At 42.9% G+C, this 22,540-nt stretch overlaps 1 protein-coding gene and 1 pseudogene across 6 annotated transcripts in view; one reads left to right on the plus strand and one right to left on the minus strand.

The window, feature by feature from the left end:
* The first annotated feature begins 2,437 nt into the window (after nt 1–2,437).
* EZH1 (enhancer of zeste 1 polycomb repressive complex 2 subunit) overlaps nt 2,438–22,540 on the plus strand; it is a 32,152-nt gene continuing 12,049 nt past the window's right edge. For 3 of the 6 annotated variants that reach the window (XM_033411060.2, XM_012537798.3, XM_049702639.1), the window contains exons 1-10: nt 10,598–10,733; nt 13,226–13,316; nt 13,914–14,034; nt 14,159–14,287; nt 15,165–15,284; nt 16,675–16,795; nt 18,542–18,718; nt 19,819–19,921; nt 20,385–20,548; nt 20,933–21,024. In XM_033411060.2, the coding sequence (XP_033266951.1) occupies nt 13,918–14,034; nt 14,159–14,287; nt 15,165–15,284; nt 16,675–16,795; nt 18,542–18,718; nt 19,819–19,921; nt 20,385–20,548; nt 20,933–21,024 (1,023 nt within the window). In that variant the 5' untranslated portion in view covers nt 10,598–10,733; nt 13,226–13,316; nt 13,914–13,917. Of the gene's footprint in view, nt 2,498–10,597; nt 10,734–13,225; nt 13,317–13,869; nt 14,035–14,158; nt 14,288–15,164; nt 15,285–16,674; nt 16,796–18,541; nt 18,719–19,818; nt 19,922–20,384; nt 20,549–20,932; nt 21,025–22,540 lie in introns of those variants that run through there. The other 3 variants (XM_049702636.1, XM_049702638.1, XM_049702637.1) reach the window with 3 other exon arrangements.
* LOC101286149 (eukaryotic translation initiation factor 1-like) lies at nt 10,173–10,690 on the minus strand (annotated as a pseudogene).

Raw genomic sequence — 22,540 nt, forward strand, 5'->3', positions numbered from 1 at the left:
AAAACTCTCTCCCATCAGAGAGGGAGAGAGGAACCAATTGGCAGACAAATTTTCCCCAAGAACCCCACACTTACTGGTGATGTGGAAAGTTGGTTTTATAATCCTCTAGTGAACAAGGATAACTAAACCCTGGGTTTAGTCCTATGTCTAACATTGTGATGGATATCAGAGAGGTAGACAGTCTGGTAGCGAGTATAAAGTGGTAATGGAGTTGAAGCTGGGGGAGATCCTGGGGGGCTGGCAGGAGGAGGTGGAGCTTGAGCTGCATTGTACACTCTGATATGTACAGATATATCCCCTCTCCTTCCTTCCTTTCCACCTCAAAATATTTTTGTAACCATATTTTCTTTGTTATCACAGAATGTCTTTGTATCTCTCCTCTTGTCACTTGGCATACTTCCTGAAAACCAAGTGGTCCACTTCCATGGTGTTAGTTAACAACAATAAGCTGATGGTTCTCAAACTGCTCTCCAGTCTCAGTCCTGACATTCAGATCTTCTGAACATCTCTCCTTAGATAACCCAGATTCTTTTTTTTTTTAACCTGCTGCCTGTCCCCTTCCCCCCCTTTTAAACCCATATTCTTTTTTTTTTTTTGCGGTATGCGGGCCTCTCACTGTTGTGGCCTCTCCCGTTGCGGAGTACAGGCTCCGGACGCGTAGGCTCAGCGGCCATGGCTCACAGGCCCGGCCGCTCCGCGGCATCTGGGATCTTCCCGGACCAGGGCACGAACCCGTGTCCCCTGCATCGGCAGGCGGACTCTCAACCACTGCGCCACCAAGGAAGCCCTAAACCCATATTCTTTATTTCAACAATTATTTATGTAGTGTAATGGTTCTCAAACTCGGTTACACAGTGGAATCACCTGGGATGCTCTGAGAATTCTTGAAGCCCAAGCCAAACCCCAGACCAATGTATCAGGCTCTCTGAAGGTGGGAGGAAGAAATCAGTAGTTATTAAAACTCCCCAGGTGATTTCAATGTGAACCAAATTTGAGAACCACTGGTCTAGAAAGCATTTGGAATGGAAAGGAACATCATTGAAAATTGCCAAGTATTAAGGAATATTTGCCTTGATTTTCTTGTGAATTGGATATAAGCAAGAGGAAAACAGAGAAGTCAAAGGTTCTGATATAAGGAAAAGAACACTAAATCTGCAATCCAGAGACCCGAGTTTAAGATCTGACAGAACAGTTTTTCATCTGTGTGAGGCAAGTCTTTTAACTCCTTTACACCAGAATAGCCTCGTGTGTAAAACTGAAATCCTTCCTACCTACTTCATAGAGTTGTTATGAAAATTATTTGAAGAAAAAAATGATTATAGGCTTTTAAATTATGTCTGTGGAGACAAATTTAAGGTAATGTTATTTTGTATTTTAAGTTTTAACTTTATATTTTGAAATAATTTCAGATTTACAAAAGAGTTACAAGTGGTAGAGAGTTCCTCTATGCCCTGGAGCCAACTTCCTCAAATGTTGAAGAAATGCGATTGCCGAAACCAGGAATTAAGATGGAAAAAATACTATTAACTAATCTACAGACCTTATTCTAATGTCATCAGTTATCCCACTGGTGTGCTTTTTCTGGACAAGGATCCAAGCCAGGATCACACATTACATTTAGTTGTCATGTCTGCTCAGTCTCCTCTAATCTGGACAGTTCCTCACCCTTTGCCTTTTTTAACCTTGACATTTTTGAAGATACTGGCTAGTTATTGTGTAAACTGCCCCTTATTTTGGATTTGTCTGATGCTTCCTCATGATTAACTCAGCTTATGCATTTTTTTCAAGACAACTATGTAAGTGATTTTGTACCCTTCTCATTGCATCATATTGAGAGGTACCTAGTAAGAATATCTCTCAGCACTAGTAATGTTAACTTTGATCACTTGGTCAAGGTGATGTCTGCCAGATTTCTCCCCTGTAAAGTTACTCTTTTTCCTTTGGTAACTTACAGGTATCTTGTGAGAAGATACTTTGACTCAAGGCAACTGATTTGAATCTAAGTGACTGAGAAAACTATTGACAGAAATAGGGCAGTCCGGTGTAAATAAAGCAAGAATGATAACTTAGAGCCCATAGACGGGCGTTTGGGGGTATTTGTAGATGTGAAGGATCTGTAATGAAGGGGTTCCAGGTTGGTTTCAAATTATGAAGTGAGGCATGTCACTAGCGTGTGGGGATGATGCAACTACTGGATAAAGTCTTAAAGATATTAATGGCTCCGGGAGGTTTCCCAAGAGCCCTTCCTGTCCCCTGACAGCGCCGCCTTGGAAACCGTCGGGATCGGGTTGCACCACCTCGGACTCCCGAGTTTGGGGTATTGGCGCCAAACCGCAGAAGTGCGAAGAAGGATGCCCAGCCGGCCTGACCAGCGGTCGCGGGCAACGCAGTGCGCACGCGCCGGGAGGAGGCGCGGGGCGGGGCCGCGGCGTGGGGGCGGGGCCGCGGTGCGCAGGCGCCCTAGCGGCAGGTCCCTGCGGCTCAGGATGGAGGATGAGTGAGTAAACAATCCTGGGCCCGGCGGTGGGGCCGGGCCTCCGCACCTTGCCACCCGGGGCCTGAGGGAGGGAGAGTCGAAGGGGTCAGAGAACTGGAAGGAAGCGGAGGAGCACACTATCTGCCTGGCGGGGGGTAGCGGGGCGCCCACTCCCCGTTCCGAAGGCTGGGGAAAGGGGGCAGCGGGGCGAGAGAACCCCCGGCGAGAACCGCGTCTGCGGCGGGGAGGGCGGTGTGTCGGGGAGGAGGAGCGGCGGGGGCGGGCCCGGGGACGGGGAATCCCGTTGGAGGGCGGGGTGGGGTGGGCGGGAGCCCCAGCGCCGGGAGGGCGTGGGTGGGCGGTGGCACCTGCGGGGGCCCTTAGCGAGGTGGACTCCCGGGGACCTGGGGCAGTGCACGGGAAGGACCAGACAAGGGGGCTCAGCGTGCGATGACTTTGGGGGTGTTGAGGAAGCGGTGGCAATAAAAACAGGGTGAGGCCAGTGAGGCTCCTAAGGAGCAAAATGGAAAGGGGAGCTCACTGTTGGGGTCGAGCCGGTGCCGCGTGCCTCCTTCGGGTTTGCGCACTAGGCGCCCAGCTAGCCTCCCCCTAGTCCCAGCCCTGAGTAAGAGGCTTCTCTCCAAATTTGGTCTCGCGCCAATCCCTGCCCACCCCAGAATTCTCTTGGGGATCAAATAATGTAAGGGAAAGAGCCTTGAAGCAAGGCAAGGTGGTGTATTTGGGACATGCCTGTTAGGAAATGTGGGACAAACTTATTTAGGTAAAAAGCGACTACTGAGAAATTGTTTCGGGGGCGGGGAGGGGAAGGAAGGTGGAAGGATGTTCGTGCCGCCGATGGAAATATTGAGAGTGGGCTTTTCATAGGTGAAATATGGGATTATTAATAGAGTCGCCTAGGTATCGAGTCTAGGGCTACAGGGGTGAGGATGGGGGCTAAGAGCCGAGGTAGCCGAACCACTGGGTGCGTGCGAAGATGGCCTTGAAAGTGTAGGTCTTTTCTTCCGCGTTTGCTGCCATGACGCCTTTGAAGAGAAAAATCCCCCACCCGGTGCTTTTAAGTTTAGGAAACTTGAAAGACGTTTCCAGCCGGAGAAGGTGCTAACTCCATCAGAGGTTTCTGTGAGAGCTTGTCTATTTTAAGCCTTGGAAACCCCAGGGCTGGGATGTGTGGCATTGATAAAGGAGATTACTTAATTGCGTAGAAGAAATTATTAGGAGATAAAGTACTTAAAACACACACACACACACATTTATAATAGAGGAAAGGATCATCTGTAAAGATGTAATAATACTGTTATTGTCAGGGTGTATGCTGAGTGTGTACAGACAGTGTGAATTAATTCTCCCAGGGCAGAGATGTTGGTTTGTTTTATTCACTGATGCACTTTAAGCACTAAAACACTACGAAGCACACAGTAGGTGCTCAATACATGTTTGTGGAATAAATAAGTAGTGGGACGATCTCTGGGACTGGGAGTTGGGAGATCTGGATCCTAGTTCTTCCACTAACTGGCAGAGTACTTATAGGCCAATCACGGAACTCGACGCCAGGGCACAGCTTTAAAACTTACTGAGGTGGAAATGACTTTTTCATTATGGTGTTACTTTATTTATTATTATTTTTAAAATAAATTTATTTATTTATTATTTATTTTTGGCTGCGTTGGGTCTTCGTTGCTGCGTGCCGGCTTTCTCTAGTCGCGGCGAGCGGGGGCTACTCTTCGTCGCGGTGCTCAGGCTTCTCATTGTGGTGGCTTCTCTTGTTGTGGAACACCAGCTCTAGGCACGCGGGCTTCAGTAGTTGTGGCACGTGGGCTCAGTAGTTGTGGCTCGCGGGCTCTAGAGCGCAGGCTCAGTAGTTGTGACACCTGGGCTTAGTTGCTCCGTGGCATGTGGGATCTTCCCGGACCAGGGCTCGAACCCGTGTCCTGTGCTTTAGCAGGCGGATTCTTTTTTTTAATTATTTTTTTAAAAATAATTTATTTTATTTTATTTATTTTTGGCTGCCTTGGGTCTTGGTTGCTGTGCGCAGGCTTTCTCTAGTTGTGGCGAGCGGGGGCTACTCTTCATTGCGGTGAGCGGGCTTCTCATTGCGGTGGCTTCTCTTGTTGCGGATCACAGTCTCTAGGTGCACAGGCTTCAGTAGTTGTGGCTTACGGGTTCTAGAGAGCAGGCTCAGAAGTTGTGGTGCACGGGCTTAGTCGCTCCACGGCATGTGAGATCTTCCCCGACCAGGGCTCGAACCCATGTCCCCTGCATTGGCAGGTGGATTCTTAACCACTGCACCACCAGAGAAGTCCGGTGTTACTTTAATTCTCTTTGAAACAGCACTAGAATAAGGAGCCTAGGATTAAAAATGAAATTTTATTCCCAAGAAGACTTTCATGAGAAGGGAAAAGGGGAGAAAATGTAGTTGGTTGGACTTGTTTCTCTTATACTTGCCTTTGAATTAGCATGCCTTTTAAAACCATTTAAAGTATTATTTATGTCTCTTTAATTCTTGAGATCTGAAACCTGGCTTCCTTAGTTCTCCAGGTAACAATTCCTGCCCTTGATTTGTGCCTTATGTGAAAATTGTAACAATTTATTTCACTAAGTATATCTTTTTCCTGTCTTGTACTAACTTTAAAAAGTCTCTACTTTGTTGACTAGCTACTTCCCAAAGAAGGTTTGAGGCAGCAATACTAAAAACACATTACATTTCTACAAAAGATAGTTAACTACAGAGAAAGAGAAAAAAACAGGACGGAGGAGCTGAATAGGCATTTTTCCAATGGAGACAAACTGATGGCCAACAGGCACGTGAAAAGATGCTCGTCATCACTGATCATCAGGGAAATAAATACAAGTAAAAACCACAGTGAGATACCACCTCACACCTGTTAGAATGACTTTTACCAAAAAAGACAAGAGATAACAAATGCTGGTGAGAATGTGGAGAAAAGGGAACCTTGGTGCACTGTTGGTGGGAATGTACATTGGTACAGTCACTATGGAAAACAGCATGGAGGTTCCTCAGAAAATTAAAAATAAAACTGCCATACAGTCCATCAATTCCGCCTCTGGGTATTTATCTGAAGAAAATGAAAACACTAATTCAAGAAGATATTTGCCTCCAGTGTTCAAAGCAGCATTATTTACAATAGCCAAGATATAGGAACAACCTAAGTGTCCATCAGCAGATGAATGGATAACATATGAGATACATACACACTCACACACACATACACAGAATATTACTCAGCCATAAAATTTTTGCCATTTGGGGACTTCCCTGGTGGTCCAGTGGTTAAGAAACCACCTTCCAGGGGCTTCCCTGGTGGTGCAGTGCTTAAGAATCTGCCTGCCAATGCAGGGGACACGGGTTCGAGCCCTGGCCTGGGAAGATCCCACATGCCGTGGAGCAACTAAACCTGTGCGCCACAACTACTGAGCCTGCGCTCTAGAGCCTGCGTGCCACAACTACTGAAGCCCGCACGCCTAGAGCCCCTGCTCTGCAATAAGACAAGAAACCACAGTGAGAAGCCCGCGCACCACAACGAAGAGTAGCTCCCGCTTGCCGCAACTAGAGAAAGCCCGCTCACAGCAATGAAGACCCAACACAGGCAAAAATAAAAACAAATAAATAAATTTTTAAAAAAATCCTCCTTCCAATGCAGGGGACGGGACGTAGGTTCGATCCCTGGTCAGGGAACTAAGATCCCACATGCTGAGGAGCAGCTAAGTACACACGCCACAGCTACTGAGCCCTCGTGCCACAACTAGAGAGAAGCCCGTGCACTGCAATAAAAGATCCCGCCTTCTGCAACTAAGACCCGACACAGCCATAAATAAATATTTAAAGAAAAAAAATTTTTTTTTGCCATTTGCAACAACATGGATGGACCTGGAGGACATGATGCTTCTTGAAGTCAGACAGAAAAAGACAAATACTATATGTTTTCTTTTATATGTGAAATCTAAAAGATAAAACAAAAGAACAAAATTTTTAAAAATAAAAATATGTTGAGAAAGATGAAGAGAATTATATCAGATTAAGATTGAGGGAGAGGGTTTTAAAAGGAAAAACTTCTTTTAGAGAACACCTCCATTCCAGAAAGTCCCTGGTTTTGTTTGTTTGTCTTTAATTTGTCCAAACTGTGTATTGGGCTCTTTCCTGGCCTCTTTAGTCCAACAGACTGTCAATGGGGACTTCAGTCCTCCAAAACTTAAAGTCAAGAGTTCCTCAATGGGTAGAGTTCAGTGCCTCTGATGTGTTGTGTTCTCTGACACACTTGCCCTAATATTTTGATTCAAAATGGAATAACTAAAAAGTCTTGTTTTACTGAATGATAATGAGCAGTCTATATATATATATTTTTGTTGTTGTTGTTGTTGTTGTTTTGGCCAAGCCATGCGGCTTATGGGATTTTAGTTCCCCAACCAGGGATCGACCCCGGGCCCTTGGCAGTGAGAGCATGGAGTCCTAACCACTGGAATTCCCAGCAGTCAATAAATATTAAGCTTTATGCTAGTGTAATGCAGAACCAGCCAAGGTAGGACTCTAGCCTATTAGGAAGTTCCTTTAACTCTTCTGAATCAGTGTTGTACGTCCTAAGAGCCAGCGTTTGGGTCTCATAAAAACTAATCCTGCTTTGATATTTATCACCATTGTCTCAAGTGCACGTGACCTGATTCTTTTAATAAAGCAACACTAGAAAATATTAATGCTATAATTTTATTTTAAATAAGAATTCAGGGGCTTCCCTGGTGGCGCAGTGGTTGAGAGTTCGCCTGCCGATGCAGGGGACACGGGTTCGTGCCCCGGTCCGGGAAGATACCACATGCCGCGGAGCGGCTAGGCCCGTGAGCCATGGCCGCTGAGCCTGCGCGTCTGGAGCCTGTGCTCCGCAACGGGAGAGGCCACAGCAGTGAGAGGCCCACGTACCGCAAAAAAAGAAAAGAATTCAGTGTCGTAACTTCTTGTTAGTAACGTTCTTTCTGTGTGTATAGTGCCCAGAAACTCAGTGAGTTTTCATAAAAGTACATAGTCATATAACCTTCACCACAAGCAAGGTATAGAACATTTTCATCATCTCAAAAATCTCCTTTATGCTTCTTTCCAGAAACATTCTAGTAGAATGTCATGTAAGTGGAATCATAAGGTATGAAGTTTTTTGTGTCTGAATTCTTTCGCTTAGCATAATGCTTTTGCGATATATTTTGCATATACAGGAACTGTTTGTTCCTTTTTATTGCTGAGTAGTATTCCATTGTACGTATACACTGCACTTTGTATACATTCACCAATCCATAGATATTTGTGTTATTTCCACTTTTTGGCTGTTACGAATAAAGATGCTCTGAACGTTTGTGTACAGGTCTTTATGTACATATGTTTTCATTTCCCTTGGATAAATAATTAGAAATTGTGTGCCAGGTTTTACGGTAAGTATATATTTAACTTTATTAAAAAAAAAACAAAACTGGCGGGACTTCCCTGGTGGTCCAGTGGTTAAGAATCCGCCTTCCAATGCAGGGGATGTGGGTTCGATCCCTGGTCGGGGCACTAAGATCCCGCATGCCACAGGGCAACTAAGCCCACATGCTGCAACTACTGAGCCCATGCGCCAATACTAGAGAGGCCATGCGCTCTGGAGCCTGCGCACCACAACTAGAGAGAAACTGGAGAGAAGCCCGCATGCTGCAACAAAAGATCCCACGTGCCGCAACTAAGACCCAGTGCAGCCAAAAAAATTAAAAAGAATAATAATAAAAAAAAAACCTGGCAAACTTTTCCAAAGAGGCTGTACCAGGGAATTCCTCAGTACTGCCAAGTTTAGTCGTTAAGACTCTGCACTTTCATTACTGAGGATGCGGGTTTGATCCCTGGTCTGGGAACTAAGGTCCCACAAGCCATGCAGTACGGCCAAAAAAATCATCATAATAAAAATAAAGTAAAAAAAATAATGTTGCAAAGTGGCTGTACCACTTTGCATTCCCACCAGCAATGTATGAGGATTCCAGTTGTTCCACATCCTTACCAGCAATTAGTATTATAACTCTTTTTAATATTAGCCATTCTTGTGGTTGTATAATAGTTATGTCAATGTGGTTTTAATTTGCATTTCCTTAATGACTAATGATGTTGAGCATCTTTTTGTGTGCTTATCTGCCATTTCTGTATCTTTTTTGGTGAAGTATCTGTTCAAATTTTTATTTTTTATTATTTTTTAAATTTATGGCTGTGTTGGGTCTTCGTTGCTGTGCGCAGGCTTTCTCTAGTTGCCGCGAGTGGGGGCTACTCTTTGTTGCAGCTCACGGGCTTCTCATTGCGGTGGCTTCTCTTGTTGCGGAGCACCGGCTCTAGGCGCGTGGGCTTCGGTAGTTGTGGCTCGTGGGCTTTAGAGCACAGGCTCAGTAGTTGTGGCACACGGGCTTAGTTGCTCCGCGGCATGTGGGATCTTCCCAGACCAGGGCTCAAACCTGTGTCCCCTGCATTGGCAGACGGATTCTTAACCACTGCGCAACCAGGGAAGCCCTCTGTTCAAATTTTTTGCCCACTTTTTATTGGGTTCTTTATTTTATTGAGTTGCAGGAGTTATTTAGATGAAGACTTATTTTTAAACTGCTTGACCATAATAGCATATTTTGGAGTTTATTCTCAATGTATAGGTGAATGTAATGAAAAGCTCTTAGCTTAGTACTTAACTGGAATATAAATAGTGTTTTGTGTATATAAGTAACTAAATAACAGATCTAGTAAAATTTAAAGTATTTTTTGTGTGCCACTTCCTTTGCCTAAGATGAATGGACCCATTTCTCCAAATCTGTTCTAGTGAATGCTGAGTTTTTTGTTTGTTTGCTTTTTTTTTTTTATATGTAATCTTGGAAGTGATAGCTGTTGTTAATGTCCAGATGCTGTGAAAACCCATCCTATGGCTGTGTTTCAGGTGTTTATTTTAATCAAACTTATCTGTTCCAAACAGTATGTTTCATCTTCCTCATTCACTTTGTGGGGATTGGCCAACTGCCAAATAAACTTTTTGAGACACCGAAAACACATTAAAAAGCCAAGCAAAATAAATATTGACCCATGGTCACATGAGATTCAAATATCACTTAAATTGTAAAAGGAGGAAGCATGGCTTATTATACATTATGATTGGTTAAAACGCAGTGACATTTTCATGTACATGTGTGTACTGCTCTGGCCAAATAAAGCACTTGAGTAAAATTAGAAATAGTGGGGCTTCCCTGGTGGCGCAGTGGTTAAGAATCCACCTGCTAATGCAGGGACACGGGTTCAAGTTCTGGTCTGGCAAGCCAGATGTCCTGTCACCTCAGTAGAAAGAAGGTGGCTGCTCTAAGCTCTGCCCACCTGGTCACGTTGGAGATACCACGGGATCTTTCCCCTGATGATCAAAGACTCCCTCTAGCAGTACAGCTGCCGTCGCTGCCTCACCCCATCCTCCACTCTCAGCTTCACCAAGGGCTGTTCAGGTGGCGACATTCTCTTAGGGCAGGGAACTCTGTAGAGGGATTGCTGAGGAGCTTCTGGCCAGACATAGCCGCCTGTGATCTTGGGGCTCTGGACTTGGCTGAAACATCGCCGTTATTGCTTTGTTTCAGGCCAGACACTGCCAGGTGCCTACTGCTTGACCTCTGTTTAAATGAGGGACTTCAAGACTAGACAGCATGGCTCTTTTCAGTTTATTGCATGAAGGAGTTACACTAGTCCAAGTTAAAAGCAGACCCCAAATGGTTACATTACACAAGCTGTGAGGTTTTTAAACTTGTGACAAGGGACAGAAGGAAAATTCTACTCATTGCAAGGAAATCCTCACTTAAGCTTCAGTGAGCCGGGAGCACTTAAAACCCATGAACCTTCAGCTGATCGTCCTTAGCCAGTCCAGTCTCTACGAGGAACTGGCATATGTTCTTGCACTGGTCACCCTGTAACTGAATTACTTCTCCATATTCTGGACGCTCAATTACAGTTCCATCGCAGGCAAATTTCTTCTGAAACGCCGTCACTAGTTTCTTTTTATCGTAATCATCAGCTATCCCTTGGACAGTAGTAAGGGTCTTCCTGCCATTTCTCTGTTAAATTCTTAGATGGCTATAATCCTCAGCGGCAGCAGGAAGCAGATCATCACCCGTACTGGCATCAGCAAAGGGGTCGAAAGAGTGGAGGTTCTGGATAGTGGACATACCATATGATTCCTTTTCCTTGGTGGAAACGACCTGCACCTGCGTAAGACAGAAGACGGCGGGTTGGGGGGACGGAGCGTCAGGAAGCGAGGGGGCTCGAAGGGAGGCTGCTGAGTCCTCGGCTGCGGCTCAATGACTGGGACCCTTTCCTTCCTTCCTTCCTTCCTTTTTCTCTCTCTCTTTCTCTCTCTCCCCCCCTCTCCCTCTCTCTCTCTTTCCTTTTCTTTTTTTTGGCTGTGCTGCATGGCTTGCACGATCTTAGTTCCCCGACCAGGGATTGAACCCCAGGCCCTTGGCAGTGAAAATGCAGAGTCCTAACCACTGACCACCAGGGGATTCCTGGTCTCCAGTTTTAAATGGATGGAGCAACCTACCTTAAGCTTACTGTTTCAAAAAGGGAAATGAGTGGGAGTTCCCTGGTGGTCCAGCGGTTAAGACTCCACGCACCCAATGCAGGGGACCTGGGTTCGATCTCTGGTTAGGGAACTAGATCCTGGGTTGGGGAACTAGATCCCGCATGCTGCAACTAAGGCCCAACGCAGCCAAACAAACAAATAAATAAATAAATAATTTTTTTTTTTAAAAGGGGAGGGCTTCCCTGGTGGCTCAGTGGTTGAGAGTCTGCCTGCCGATGCAGGGGACACGGGTTCGTGCCCCAGTCTGGGAAGATCCCACATGCCGCGGAGCGCTAGGCTAGGCCCGTGAGCCATGGCCGCTGAGCCTGCGCGTCCGGAGCCTGTGCTCTGCAACGGGAGAGGCCACAACAGTGAGAGGCCCACGTAACGGAAAAAAAAAAAAAAAAAAAAAAAGGGAGGGCTTCCCTGGTGGTGCGGTGGTTATGAATCCTCCTGCCAATGCAGGGGACACAGGTTCGAGCCCTGGTCAGGGAAGATCCCACATGCCTCGGAGCAACTAAGCCCATGTGCCACAACTACTGAGCCTGCACTGTAGAGCCCAAGAGCCACAACTACTGAAGCCCACGCGCCTAGAGCCCGTGCTCCGCAGCAAGAGAAGCCACCACAATGAGAAGCCCACGCACCGCAACAAAGAGTAGCCCCCACTCACCGCAGCTAAAGAAAGCTTGCGCGCAGCAATGAAGACCCAACGCAGCCAAAAATAAAGAAATTTATGAAAAAATTTTAAAAAATGAAAAAAAGGGGAAAATGAGTTCCAAAAGGAATGGGAGAGGGATTGCAGTACAAAACCAATTGTTTGGGTCATGTGGGTCTCGATAAGGGTAACCTAAGGTTTCTTAGGGAGGCATTTTGTCCTAGATTTGAATCATTTTTTCATTTCCTAAAGCAGATTATTATTAAGCTTGTTCAGGGCAGAAATTATATGAGCAACTGCTTAATATTACATGTGAGCAGGGTGTATGTTCTTAAATGGTTTTTTCATTCTAAAAAAGAGTCCCTCTTTTGGTCCCCATTCCATAGAGGCATGAGAAGTACTTAAAAGATGTAGGAAGAAGAGAGATGCTGTAATTTATAGGAAAGAAATTCAGGTCTGCTTAATTTTTGTTATAACCCAGCACCGTAATACCTTAGCTTCTGGGATTCAGATTCTTAGGTTATGGTATTGTCGTTGTTAAATTCCCTTCCGCCAGAGAGATAATATTTAACTCACAGAGAATTCTGTTTTTAAGAGCTTGAATCACTTGATTGCTTTAACAGTAAACACAGTGAGTCTGCTTCTTTGCTATTCTGTCCTTACTTCATTGATCCTTTAAGTTTAACATAGCATTACACCAATCCGTCTGGTTCTTTAAATGAAACTTTCAGATATAGTCCTCTTGAAGTCCAGTAGCATGAGATATAATTATGATCTCGTGGTGGCATATGTGTGACAGGGGGTTAAATTTTGCTGTTTTCTTGTCTGTGCTGTCATTTCTTATGGGTGAAAACAGGTAATTTAAAAATGCTTCTAGGGGACTTCCCTGGCGGTCCAGTGGTTAAATCTCTGCACTTCCGCTGCAAGGGACACAAGTTCGATCCCTGGTCGGGGAACTAAGATCCCACATGCCGCACGATGCAGACAAATAAATAAATAAAATGCTTCTAAACTTTAGTTTCTGTTTCAAATTTTGGCTCTTCATAGCTCCTTGTAACGTTTTTAGAAATGTAGAATGTTAGGTGAAATAAATAGGCTTCGTTCTCCAGGAAACCTAAGTAGTTGATGTAGAATGAAAACATAACCTTGCAGATTTTATTGAATTTTTACATGCACTTAATATTTGTTCTTTCTCTAAAATATTAATTTTTGGGCCTGCTGGCTGAGCCTAGAAATTGGTGCAGAAAAGCACACTTGGTAATTGTGAGAATATATTTGTATGTATGACTGGAAGGATAGAATTCAATAAAATAAAGCACACTTCTCAAATGGCATCAAGTATTATTAGGACCTGACTTATATGCAGATATAGTGGTAGCAGAGACCTCAAAGTCTTCATAGTTCTTAGGGAGCATCCTACTGAGGGAATCAGGGTCTAAACATGCTCCACTGACTTGAAACCACTGTCTATTCTCTTTTGAAAAGCTGAACATTTGTTTGGCCTTTGTGTCTTGCCATTCCTCTGAAGAACAGAAGACACCTGTAAAACTATACCCTTTGCCCTGCATTCTACGAGGTAGGTAGAGTGTGGTACAATAAGTACTTCTTTAAAACTGTGAACCTTAATTCAAACACTGCCCCCCCCAAAAAGTGATTTGCAATGTTATATATTTCCATGTGTCTTGATTTGGAGATAAGATTATGCTGTTGTCATATCCGACCTTTATTGCTAGGCATGTGGTAGATTTAGGCAGTTTGGCGGGTGTAGTTTTATCCTGTGGGTGGATCTTTCCACGAAGCTCTTTGATATTAACTTAGTTCTTGCTAAACATTTCTCTTAATAAGGTAGTGGGTAGACTTCCAAATTTCCAAGTAATCCAAGTTCCTAAATATCTGTGAAAGAACTTCTTGAGAGCTAAATTAAAAACAAGGTACCACAGGAGGACAGAGGCTAAGCTTGTGGGTAATCAGACCAGAAATCGCTGGTATGAAATCTTTTCTTAATTGGAAGTTTCTGTTGAACTCATAGATTTGGGTTCTTTAAGCTTATGTTTTTATGACTAAACGTAACGGGAATGAAAGCATAATTGACCATGTTTATTTGAATTTGTGGAATGCTTCATTTCCAGGCAGTTGAACGCTATTTGTCATCTCTGCCTCTCTTTGATTACAGCAAAATGGATATACCAAACCCCCCAACTTCCAAATGTATCACTTACTGGAAGAGGAAAGTTAAATCTGAATACATGCGACTTCGGCAACTTAAACGGCTTCAGGCGAATATGGGTGCAAAGGTAAAAATAATTCTTAACTGAAAGGTTATGTATTTTAACATATTGATCCAATACGGAGGGGTTGGATTTCTTTTTTCTTAGTCTTCTCTTGAAATCCTAACAGTTTTTTCTTTGGCTCTGCTAGGCTCTGTATGTAGCAAATTTTGCAAAAGTTCAAGAAAAAACCCAGATCCTCAATGAAGAATGGAAGAAGCTTCGTGTCCAACCTGTTCAGTTGATGAAGCCTGTGAGTGGGCATCCTTTTCTCAAAAAGGTACTTCCAGTGTCTAAGCTCAGCCTTCCTCTCTTCCTTGAACTTAAGGGTTTTTGTCTGTATTTGTGATATTAGAAAATAAGGATAATGGATACAGCTACTATAGTCATCTTTGAATAACTGGGTTGGTAATTGTTCTCCTCAGTTAATGAGTATAATCATGAGTTTTTCATAGAAAAATCAGACATTTACTGTCTACCATCCTGGGCTCTGTATACAAGCCTCAAAGCAGCCTTTTTTGTGTCTTGTTTGGCACCTCCACTACTTTGAAATTGGGAAAGGAATGCCATGGATAATGGATAGGAGTATATTGATCAAAGGGACATCCCTTTCTGTAAACTAAAAAATCATCCTAGTTTCTTATAGAGATAATATTTTTTAAATATAAAAAGCAGATAGTTTATTGAGAGCAACTTTCTTTCCCAAAGCAGAATGTGACTGTAATCTCTCTACTACTTTGCTTCCCCCTGTACTGTCCCCATCAAGCTATGCAGCTAAGTTGATGTCCACTGTCTTAAAGTTTAGGTCTTCAGGAAAACTTCCTTATCTTCCTCCTTATCTCCCAGGACTCTCAGAGGCCCTCTGCTGTTGGGTTCAGCCCAAGGAGACCAACAGTTTTAGATTGAGATAAACATCAGTTGAGTGTGGGAGGCACTGTGCTGGGATGTGTGGGATGCACAGGTGAATAAGAGACAGTTCCTGCTTTCCACAGGTTTACACTTGAGTTGTTCCTTTTAGGAGCTGATTGTTATAAAACCCTCAGCTTATTAATTTGTAAGAAGTAGAAGGCTACTGGGATCATTTTGGAAGGAAACTCCAATTCTCTCTTGGGCTGTGTGCTTGCCCTTCCCTTTCCATGTCATTTCTTATATTTCAGTGTACCATAGAGAGCATTTTCCCGGGATTTGCAAGCCAGCATATGTTAATGAGGTCTCTGAACACAGTTGCGTTGGTTCCCATCATGTATTCCTGGTCCCCTCTCCAGCAGAACTTTATGGTACGTATTGAAAGTACCGTGGTGATTGTTTAAACTTAATGATTTTTTTTTTTAATGTTGATATGCTGGCACTCCTCTCAGGGTAAATATTGTCAGAATATACTTAACAAAGCTTGGACCTGCAGAGCAGAATGTTTTTGTAATTTATTGACTCTGAAAAACACATATTGCAAGTTGTTCTAACTTGTTAGATTTTGTGCTCTCTGAAGTGTACCTCAGAATTGATGCTGGTTCTTTTTTGAATGAAAGAGACTGGGCAAGAGTCCAATTTTCCTTTACTGCCTTGGCCCAATTTTATAACATTATGTGCAGTTAAATGCAGTCTAAATCAGACACTTCTTTCAGCAGGTTGACAACTCCCTGCTGATGGAGCAATCCTTTCTTAATCCCCTAAAGGCAAGATGCTATGAAAGCAACTAAGATAACAGAGGTGCACAGTCCTTTCATCTGCGCCTTTATGCTGACTCCCACTAGGATTATTTGTGGTTCTGATAATCAGTCCTCTCTAAATATCATGGCAATCGCTTATCATGCCTGGTGACAGATAGCAGTTCTGCTGACTGGAATAGGGTATAGGTTTACAGAAGGAAATCATCTCTTAGAAGAAAACTTCAGAGTAATTTTACCTGATAGTTGGAGAACTAAGAATGACCATTCTCTGCTGAACCAAAAAATAAAATAAGATAAAATAAAATAAAATAGAATAAAATAAAAATGATCCATTAGTATTGTTTATTGCCAGAAAATATACATAGCTTGTACTGCAATTGACTTTAGATTCCCACTGAGTGTGAGTAATTTGAATTGTAATCATAATTTTTTATTATGTTAATCCGAGGTTAGTCTTAGTCTATATAATAGAATATACAAATACTTTATGGTTGCCAGTTTCTGTTATAAACATTCCAGTTATACTGCAGATTATACTCTTGGAAGCCTTCCTTTCATCTGTCTCTCCACTTATGAGAAGAATTAGAATTGAAGACCTTTTAGGCTGTTGTTTATGTGATATTTGTACCTATTTCACAATGATGTTTAGTGGATAAAATGACGTAATAGATGGAATCACTGTGAAAAAGAAATGTGCTGTCACATTCTAGATGTTGGTGAAAATATCATTGTTAATATCCAGCTTAACATTTGGTAGTTAATATTCTCCAATAGTAAAACTGACTTCTTTTTTTCTTCCAAGAGTAGCATTACCCCCTTCCGTTTGAGGTTTTGTTGGCAAAACAAAATGGCCAGTCTTTAAAATGTAGTTAACTTTGTAACCAAAGGCATTTTCAGGGGCTTCAAAGCAGCAAAAAAGGCTTGGCAAAGGTTCCTTTTAACAGGAAAGAGGAGCTTCACAGTGGATTCATGGAATGAATCACATCTGCTTTGATTTCAGGTAGAAGATGAGACAGTTTTGTGCAATATTCCCTACATGGGAGATGAGGTGAAAGAAGAAGATGAGACTTTCATTGAGGAGCTGATCAATAACTACGATGGCAAAGTGCACGGTGAAGAAGGTAGTGGCGCTGGGCTCCTGGACTTTGTTAGGATGGTGCCTCTTATCTGATGCAGCATTGTCTTGCTTTTATCTGCTGCCTCATGGTGGATACACTGAAGAATATTTCAATGTCACCACGTGGCTGGGAGTAAACATTTTATATTACCAACACCCCTGTTCAATTTTAAAAGGAGTTGGGGGAATTCCCTGATGGTCCAGTGGTTAGGACTCCGAGCTCTCACTGCCAGGGACCAGGGTTCAATCCCTGGTTGGGGAACTAAGATCCCGCAAGCCACGTGGCATGGCCAAAAAAAAGGAGATGGGACATAAAAGTAATCAGTGGCTAGAGAGAAAGTTTAGTGAACAAATAAGTTTGATCTTAGGAGTTTTCCATAAATCCATCCAAGGCTGTTTTGTTCTTTGTTTCCCTTTCTGTGAGACTGGCAATGAGTATAACCTCTCTCCTTAGATCCAGATACCCCCTGGATCTCCCAGAAGTTGGTTATAATATTCTGACTTTCCTAAAAGTGTTACCAAACCAAACTTGGGTCTGCTTGTCCGCGTGTAGTAAAGCCAATCTTCTGACACCAGGTTGGGGTGAAGGAAAGTACGGCATTTATTGTAGGGTGCCAAGCAAGGAGAAAAGACAGACCATGCCCAAAGGACCGGAACTCCCTGATGGCTTTCACAGAAGGGGTTTTAAAGGCAATGTGAGGAAGGGGGCCGCAGGGTGCATGATCAGCTTGTGCCCAATGCTTGGATTGGTTGGCATCAGGGTGAAATTTCAAGCATCATCAACTTTCCGGTTTCAGCCAGTCTAGGGTCTGCATACTTGTGGTCAGCAGTTTTCCTCTGGTGGGGGTCTGCGTTTTGTAAGACAGCTTAGGAACATGTGTCAGGCCTGTATCTATATCTTTCGGGGAACTGGGACTACGGTGGTTCTCCTACGTTGTAGGTTTATAGTCTAAACTGTTACCAGTTTCCTGGCCCAACAGCTATCCTTTGTTTCTGCATCTTCACATTTCCTAATCGTTACCTCTTGAGCCAGTCTTTTGGTGACTCAGGGAAGACCTGGGAGACTAAAGCAAAAGGCTTTTACTTCAAAGGACAGGGACACAGTGGCTTGTATACGATTTCAAAAGCAAGTCATTTATATTTAGTTGTAGTTCTGGAAAAGGCGTTAGTGTGTACGAAGGGGAGATAGGGAGAGACTCTCCATGGACTCGCAAACCAATAGCCTCACCTGATCTTTTGACAATTGCGGGTGCTGCTGTGATGCTGTTGAAATGCATTATTTATACACAGTGCCCCCTAGTGTTCAGAGGCTTTATCCTAAGTTGTAGTATAACTCCATATACTGATAGTATGGTTTTTTAAACAAGTATGCTGTCTTTTGATTCAAAGAAGTCACTACTGACCCATCAGCAGCAAAACCAAGTACATTTTCATTTTATCATCTTCCTCTGTCCCATTTGTATTGTTGGAACACTTTTGTGATATTTTGGACCATACATACAGGTTGATATTACTGAGGAAGTGAAGACCCCAGTAAAAAGAAAGCCCATAACTGGATTTCCCACTCTAGGCAGCTGAACTGTTACAATTGTATGAGCCAATCCAATTATTGTAATTCCCTGGTTGTCCACATAAAAATGTACATATATTATCTATCTGGGTCTCAGGAGTGAACACAGGAAAATCTTCCCAGGAGGACTAATGGACTATAAAATGACCACTGCTCATCCATCTAAATCTTATATTTCAGAGATGATTCCCGGGTCTGTCCTGATTAGTGATGCTGTTTTCTTGGAGTTGGTAGATGCTCTGAATCAATACTCCGATGAGGAGGAAGAAGGGCACAACGACACCTCAGATGGAAAGCAAGATGACAGCAAAGAGGATCTGCCAGTAACAAGAAAGAGAAAACGACATGCTATTGAAGGTGAATAGCGCGACTTCCCAATTCCACCGTGAAAGTGACAGTGAGAGGGAGGAAGGCAAAAACAGAAGTTTATTGCTTATTAAAGGCTATTGGTGCTTCTCATTGGTCCACTGAAAAGGAAAATGTGCTCACTGACTAATGGTTTAAGATAGCTGTGATCTAGCTGAAGAAGAAAGTAGGAGAACTTAGACAGTAATCATTGTGCATTTCTAATTATAAAAATAGTGTCTTTGGAAAATACGGAAAACTATAAAGAAGAAAATAAAATTACCCTGTTATGCTGCTGCCTAGAAATAACCAGTATTAATATTTCCTTCTAGACTTAAAAAATGTATATATATAAATATACATATGTACACCTAAAATGGGTACAATATTATATATCAATTATACCTCAAGTTTTTTAAAGTACATATGTAAATTAACATACACATGTGGTATATGAAATTGGTGTCACGCCACATATGTGTGTATACCCATACATAATTTTATACCCCTTATTTATTTAATCTCATACATCATGAGCATTTTCCCATGTTAGTCAATATTTAATTATTTAATTAACTTCACATTTAGTTATACTTTATGTTATCTAATTATACTATATGTCTAGACACATAGTGTCTCTCTCTTGTTATAACGAAGTTATAGTATCTATCTTGTTCTTCAGCATCAATATCATGGTGGGGTCCTTCTACACTCAGGTCTCTCCATAAAAACTTCTGTCTTCGCCTCCAGATTCTGTCTGGGACTGTGGATTTTTTCTTTTGGCCACACCACACAGCTTGTGGGATATTAGTTCCCCGACCAGGCCCTCGGCAGTGAAAGCTCAGAGTCCTAACCACTAGAGCGCCAGGGAATTCCCCTGGACTGTGGATTTTGTTGTTAACATGTAGATGAATCTGATTTCCTTATTTACCGGTGGCCTATTAGATAGGTCCAGGTAGCACTGACCTTCTTTATGTATTCCTAAACCGTCAATGGTTAGGTTAACAGAGCAGCTCTAATCAAAATGCCGTGACAAAAGGAGAAACGATCGAATAGCTTTGTTTGCATATTCTGATTATGGCACTCAGGAACTTTTTGTCTTTCTAATTCAGGCAACAAAAAGAGTTCCAAGAAACAGTTCCCAAATGACATGATCTTCAGTGCGATTGCCTCAATGTTCCCTGAAAATGGTGTCCCAGATGACATGAAGGAGAGGTAGGGAAAGCTGCCCCCTGCAGGCAGAGCACCGGGGGGGGGGGGGGGGCGGGGGGAAACTTTCATACAAGCTTGTTTTGGTTAATAAAAAGCCCCATTTCTGGTAAGTGCATTATGATTGGCCTACACTTCTGATTATCTCTGAATGCCCATTCCCATCTTAAGGGACATCGTTTGCTGGCTTTTAAGTAAGTCTGGGCAGAGAAGTTTAAAGATTTTGCCACTTTTCTGGAGAGTTACTCCAGCACCATATTTATCAAATCTTTGCCTCCCTTTACTTTCAGACACACGCCGAGCCCAGCATAATTACAGTGGTGAACCCACTTGGTTATACATCAAGACCTATAAAAAAAAGGCCCATTCTCCCTTGGCAGACCATTTGCGATGACTGTCACTACTCAGTGTGCATTTTCTCAGTGCAAACATTCCCTTGGAAGGAACTCACCTCTCTTTTCTTAACTAGGTATCGAGAGCTCACAGAGATGTCAGACCCCAATGCACTGCCCCCTCAGTGCACACCCAACATCGATGGCCCCAATGCTAAGTCCGTGCAGCGGGAGCAGTCCCTGCACTCCTTCCACACGCTCTTCTGCCGGCGCTGCTTTAAATACGACTGCTTCCTTCACCGTGAGTGGGGTGACCCTGAAATGCTCTCCTGTTTTCCATCCCCAGCCACCATTTCCTTCTCTTTATTTCAGTTTATCCGATAGAGTTCCCGGCTTCTGATCTGATGATGGTTTTACAAAGGGCCCATTCTATTTTCTCTTGTTCAGTTATAGTGCAGTGTGCTTTGCATGGTCAGGACAGAATAACCAGCAACACAGTTGTCCCCGAGTACCCCCTAGCTTTGGAAGAAGTGTGTTGATGTCAGAAATGATTTGGTTTTGTGCACCTTGACGATAGCTGTTTATATTTAAATTCTCCTGCAGTAGCTCCCTAATTCAATTTTGTTCCTCCCCCTCCTGTCAAGTGGATGAACCATTGGCAACAGGACAGTTTTGTGTTTTCCAGCTTTTCATGCCACCCCTAATGTATATAAACGCAAGAACAAAGAAATCAAGATTGAGCCAGAACCATGTGGCACAGACTGCTTCCTTTTGCTGGTACGTTTTTAAGCTGTTCTGCCATCGTTAAACTTTGTTGAAAACTGAGCAGGAAATGGTCCTTGGGCTTTCTACCCCAGGAAACACAAACCAAGTGAGCTGGTACGTAGCACCCTGGGGGTCACACAGTACAGATGAAACATGGCTTCTGCTCTTAAGGAGCTCCCAGTTACTGCAGCAGTAGGACTGTGAAGTTAGTCTTGTGGAGCGAGGTTTGAAGAACATTGAAGGCCTTCTCGCTCTAAATATCAGCTACTCAGATTTCAGAGTCTGAAACTGTGTTGTTTGAACTGGAGCTGTATGTGTGTGTGAGACACCATTTTCTTTGCTGTCTCCCTTTAAATGCATATAAATGTAGGAGGAATAACACGTGAAGGTGCTGATGTCTTATGTGAGTTAATCAACCAGATGGACCCTTCCCCGATGGACAGACCTCATGCAGCGGCATAAAGTCTCCTGCATTCATGTGGGGAGGCGGTACACTGAGAGCTCGAAGGGAATAGGTTCAGTTGGACTTGCCAAAGACACAGTTCTGCTTTCTACACAACAGGGTGAGCTTAGGTAAAGAATAAAATACCTTGATAAAATTTCTGCTACCAATTAAAATGAGGTTATACAGCCAAGTGCCTCTGGGACCATCTTTAGTGGGATAATAGAAGGAAGATGGTAGAGCGTTTCACTGGATAAAAATCTGGAAAATGTGCCATATGGTAAAGCAAAAGAATAAATAGACTTTGTCTGATTTATTTTTTCCGTAATATGTATTAATGCTTTCCTACGTGTCAAGCAGTAGGCTGGCCCTTAACATATATTATTTTCATGCTTATAACAACATCTTGAGGTGGAGAAACTGTAGGTTATAAAAGTTACATATTTTGCCTCAAGATTGTTACTATGTCAGTGGTGTGGCAGTGAGGAAACTCAAGCTCTGGTCTAACTCCACAGTCCATGCTTTTTTGTTTTTAACACCATGTTATGTCAACATACCAGCATTTATATAACTCAGAAGGACATTGCCCTCTCCACAGTAGTTTTCCTGGAATCTTGTGTATGTCACATCGTAGCATAGGCCCTTAATATCAGATTCAATTAAATTCAAAACTTCTCTCTTGGAATTTCTTTTAGGGCCTTCTGAATATCCTTAGTAATGGTAAACCTTTATCCTTTACTTGTAGATTTAGTTTTCAGAAACAGCTAGAAATCTTTGGAAACCAAGTCTGGTGAGAAGATAGATGATCAAGCTGAATGATGTTATTTGGTCTTTAAAAAAAAACAAAACAAAACCCCACAATAAACGTAGCTATAAAGTAACAAAACAGTATTCTTCCAAGTTTAAAATACTGACTTGGAGGGAAGTTCCAAAATTAAGTAGGAATATTATACAAATTCAGGGATTATACATTTTCTTATTGAAACAGAGACTGTGTGGTTAAATGTAAAGAAGAGTAAGGCCTGGAGACCAAGAGCCCTGATTCTTGTACCTACTCTGGAATACTAACTACATGCTCTCAGCAGG

This window comes from Orcinus orca, chromosome 19 (genome assembly GCF_937001465.1).
Source record: "Orcinus orca chromosome 19, mOrcOrc1.1, whole genome shotgun sequence".
NCBI classification, from domain to species: Eukaryota; Metazoa; Chordata; class Mammalia; order Artiodactyla; family Delphinidae; genus Orcinus; species Orcinus orca.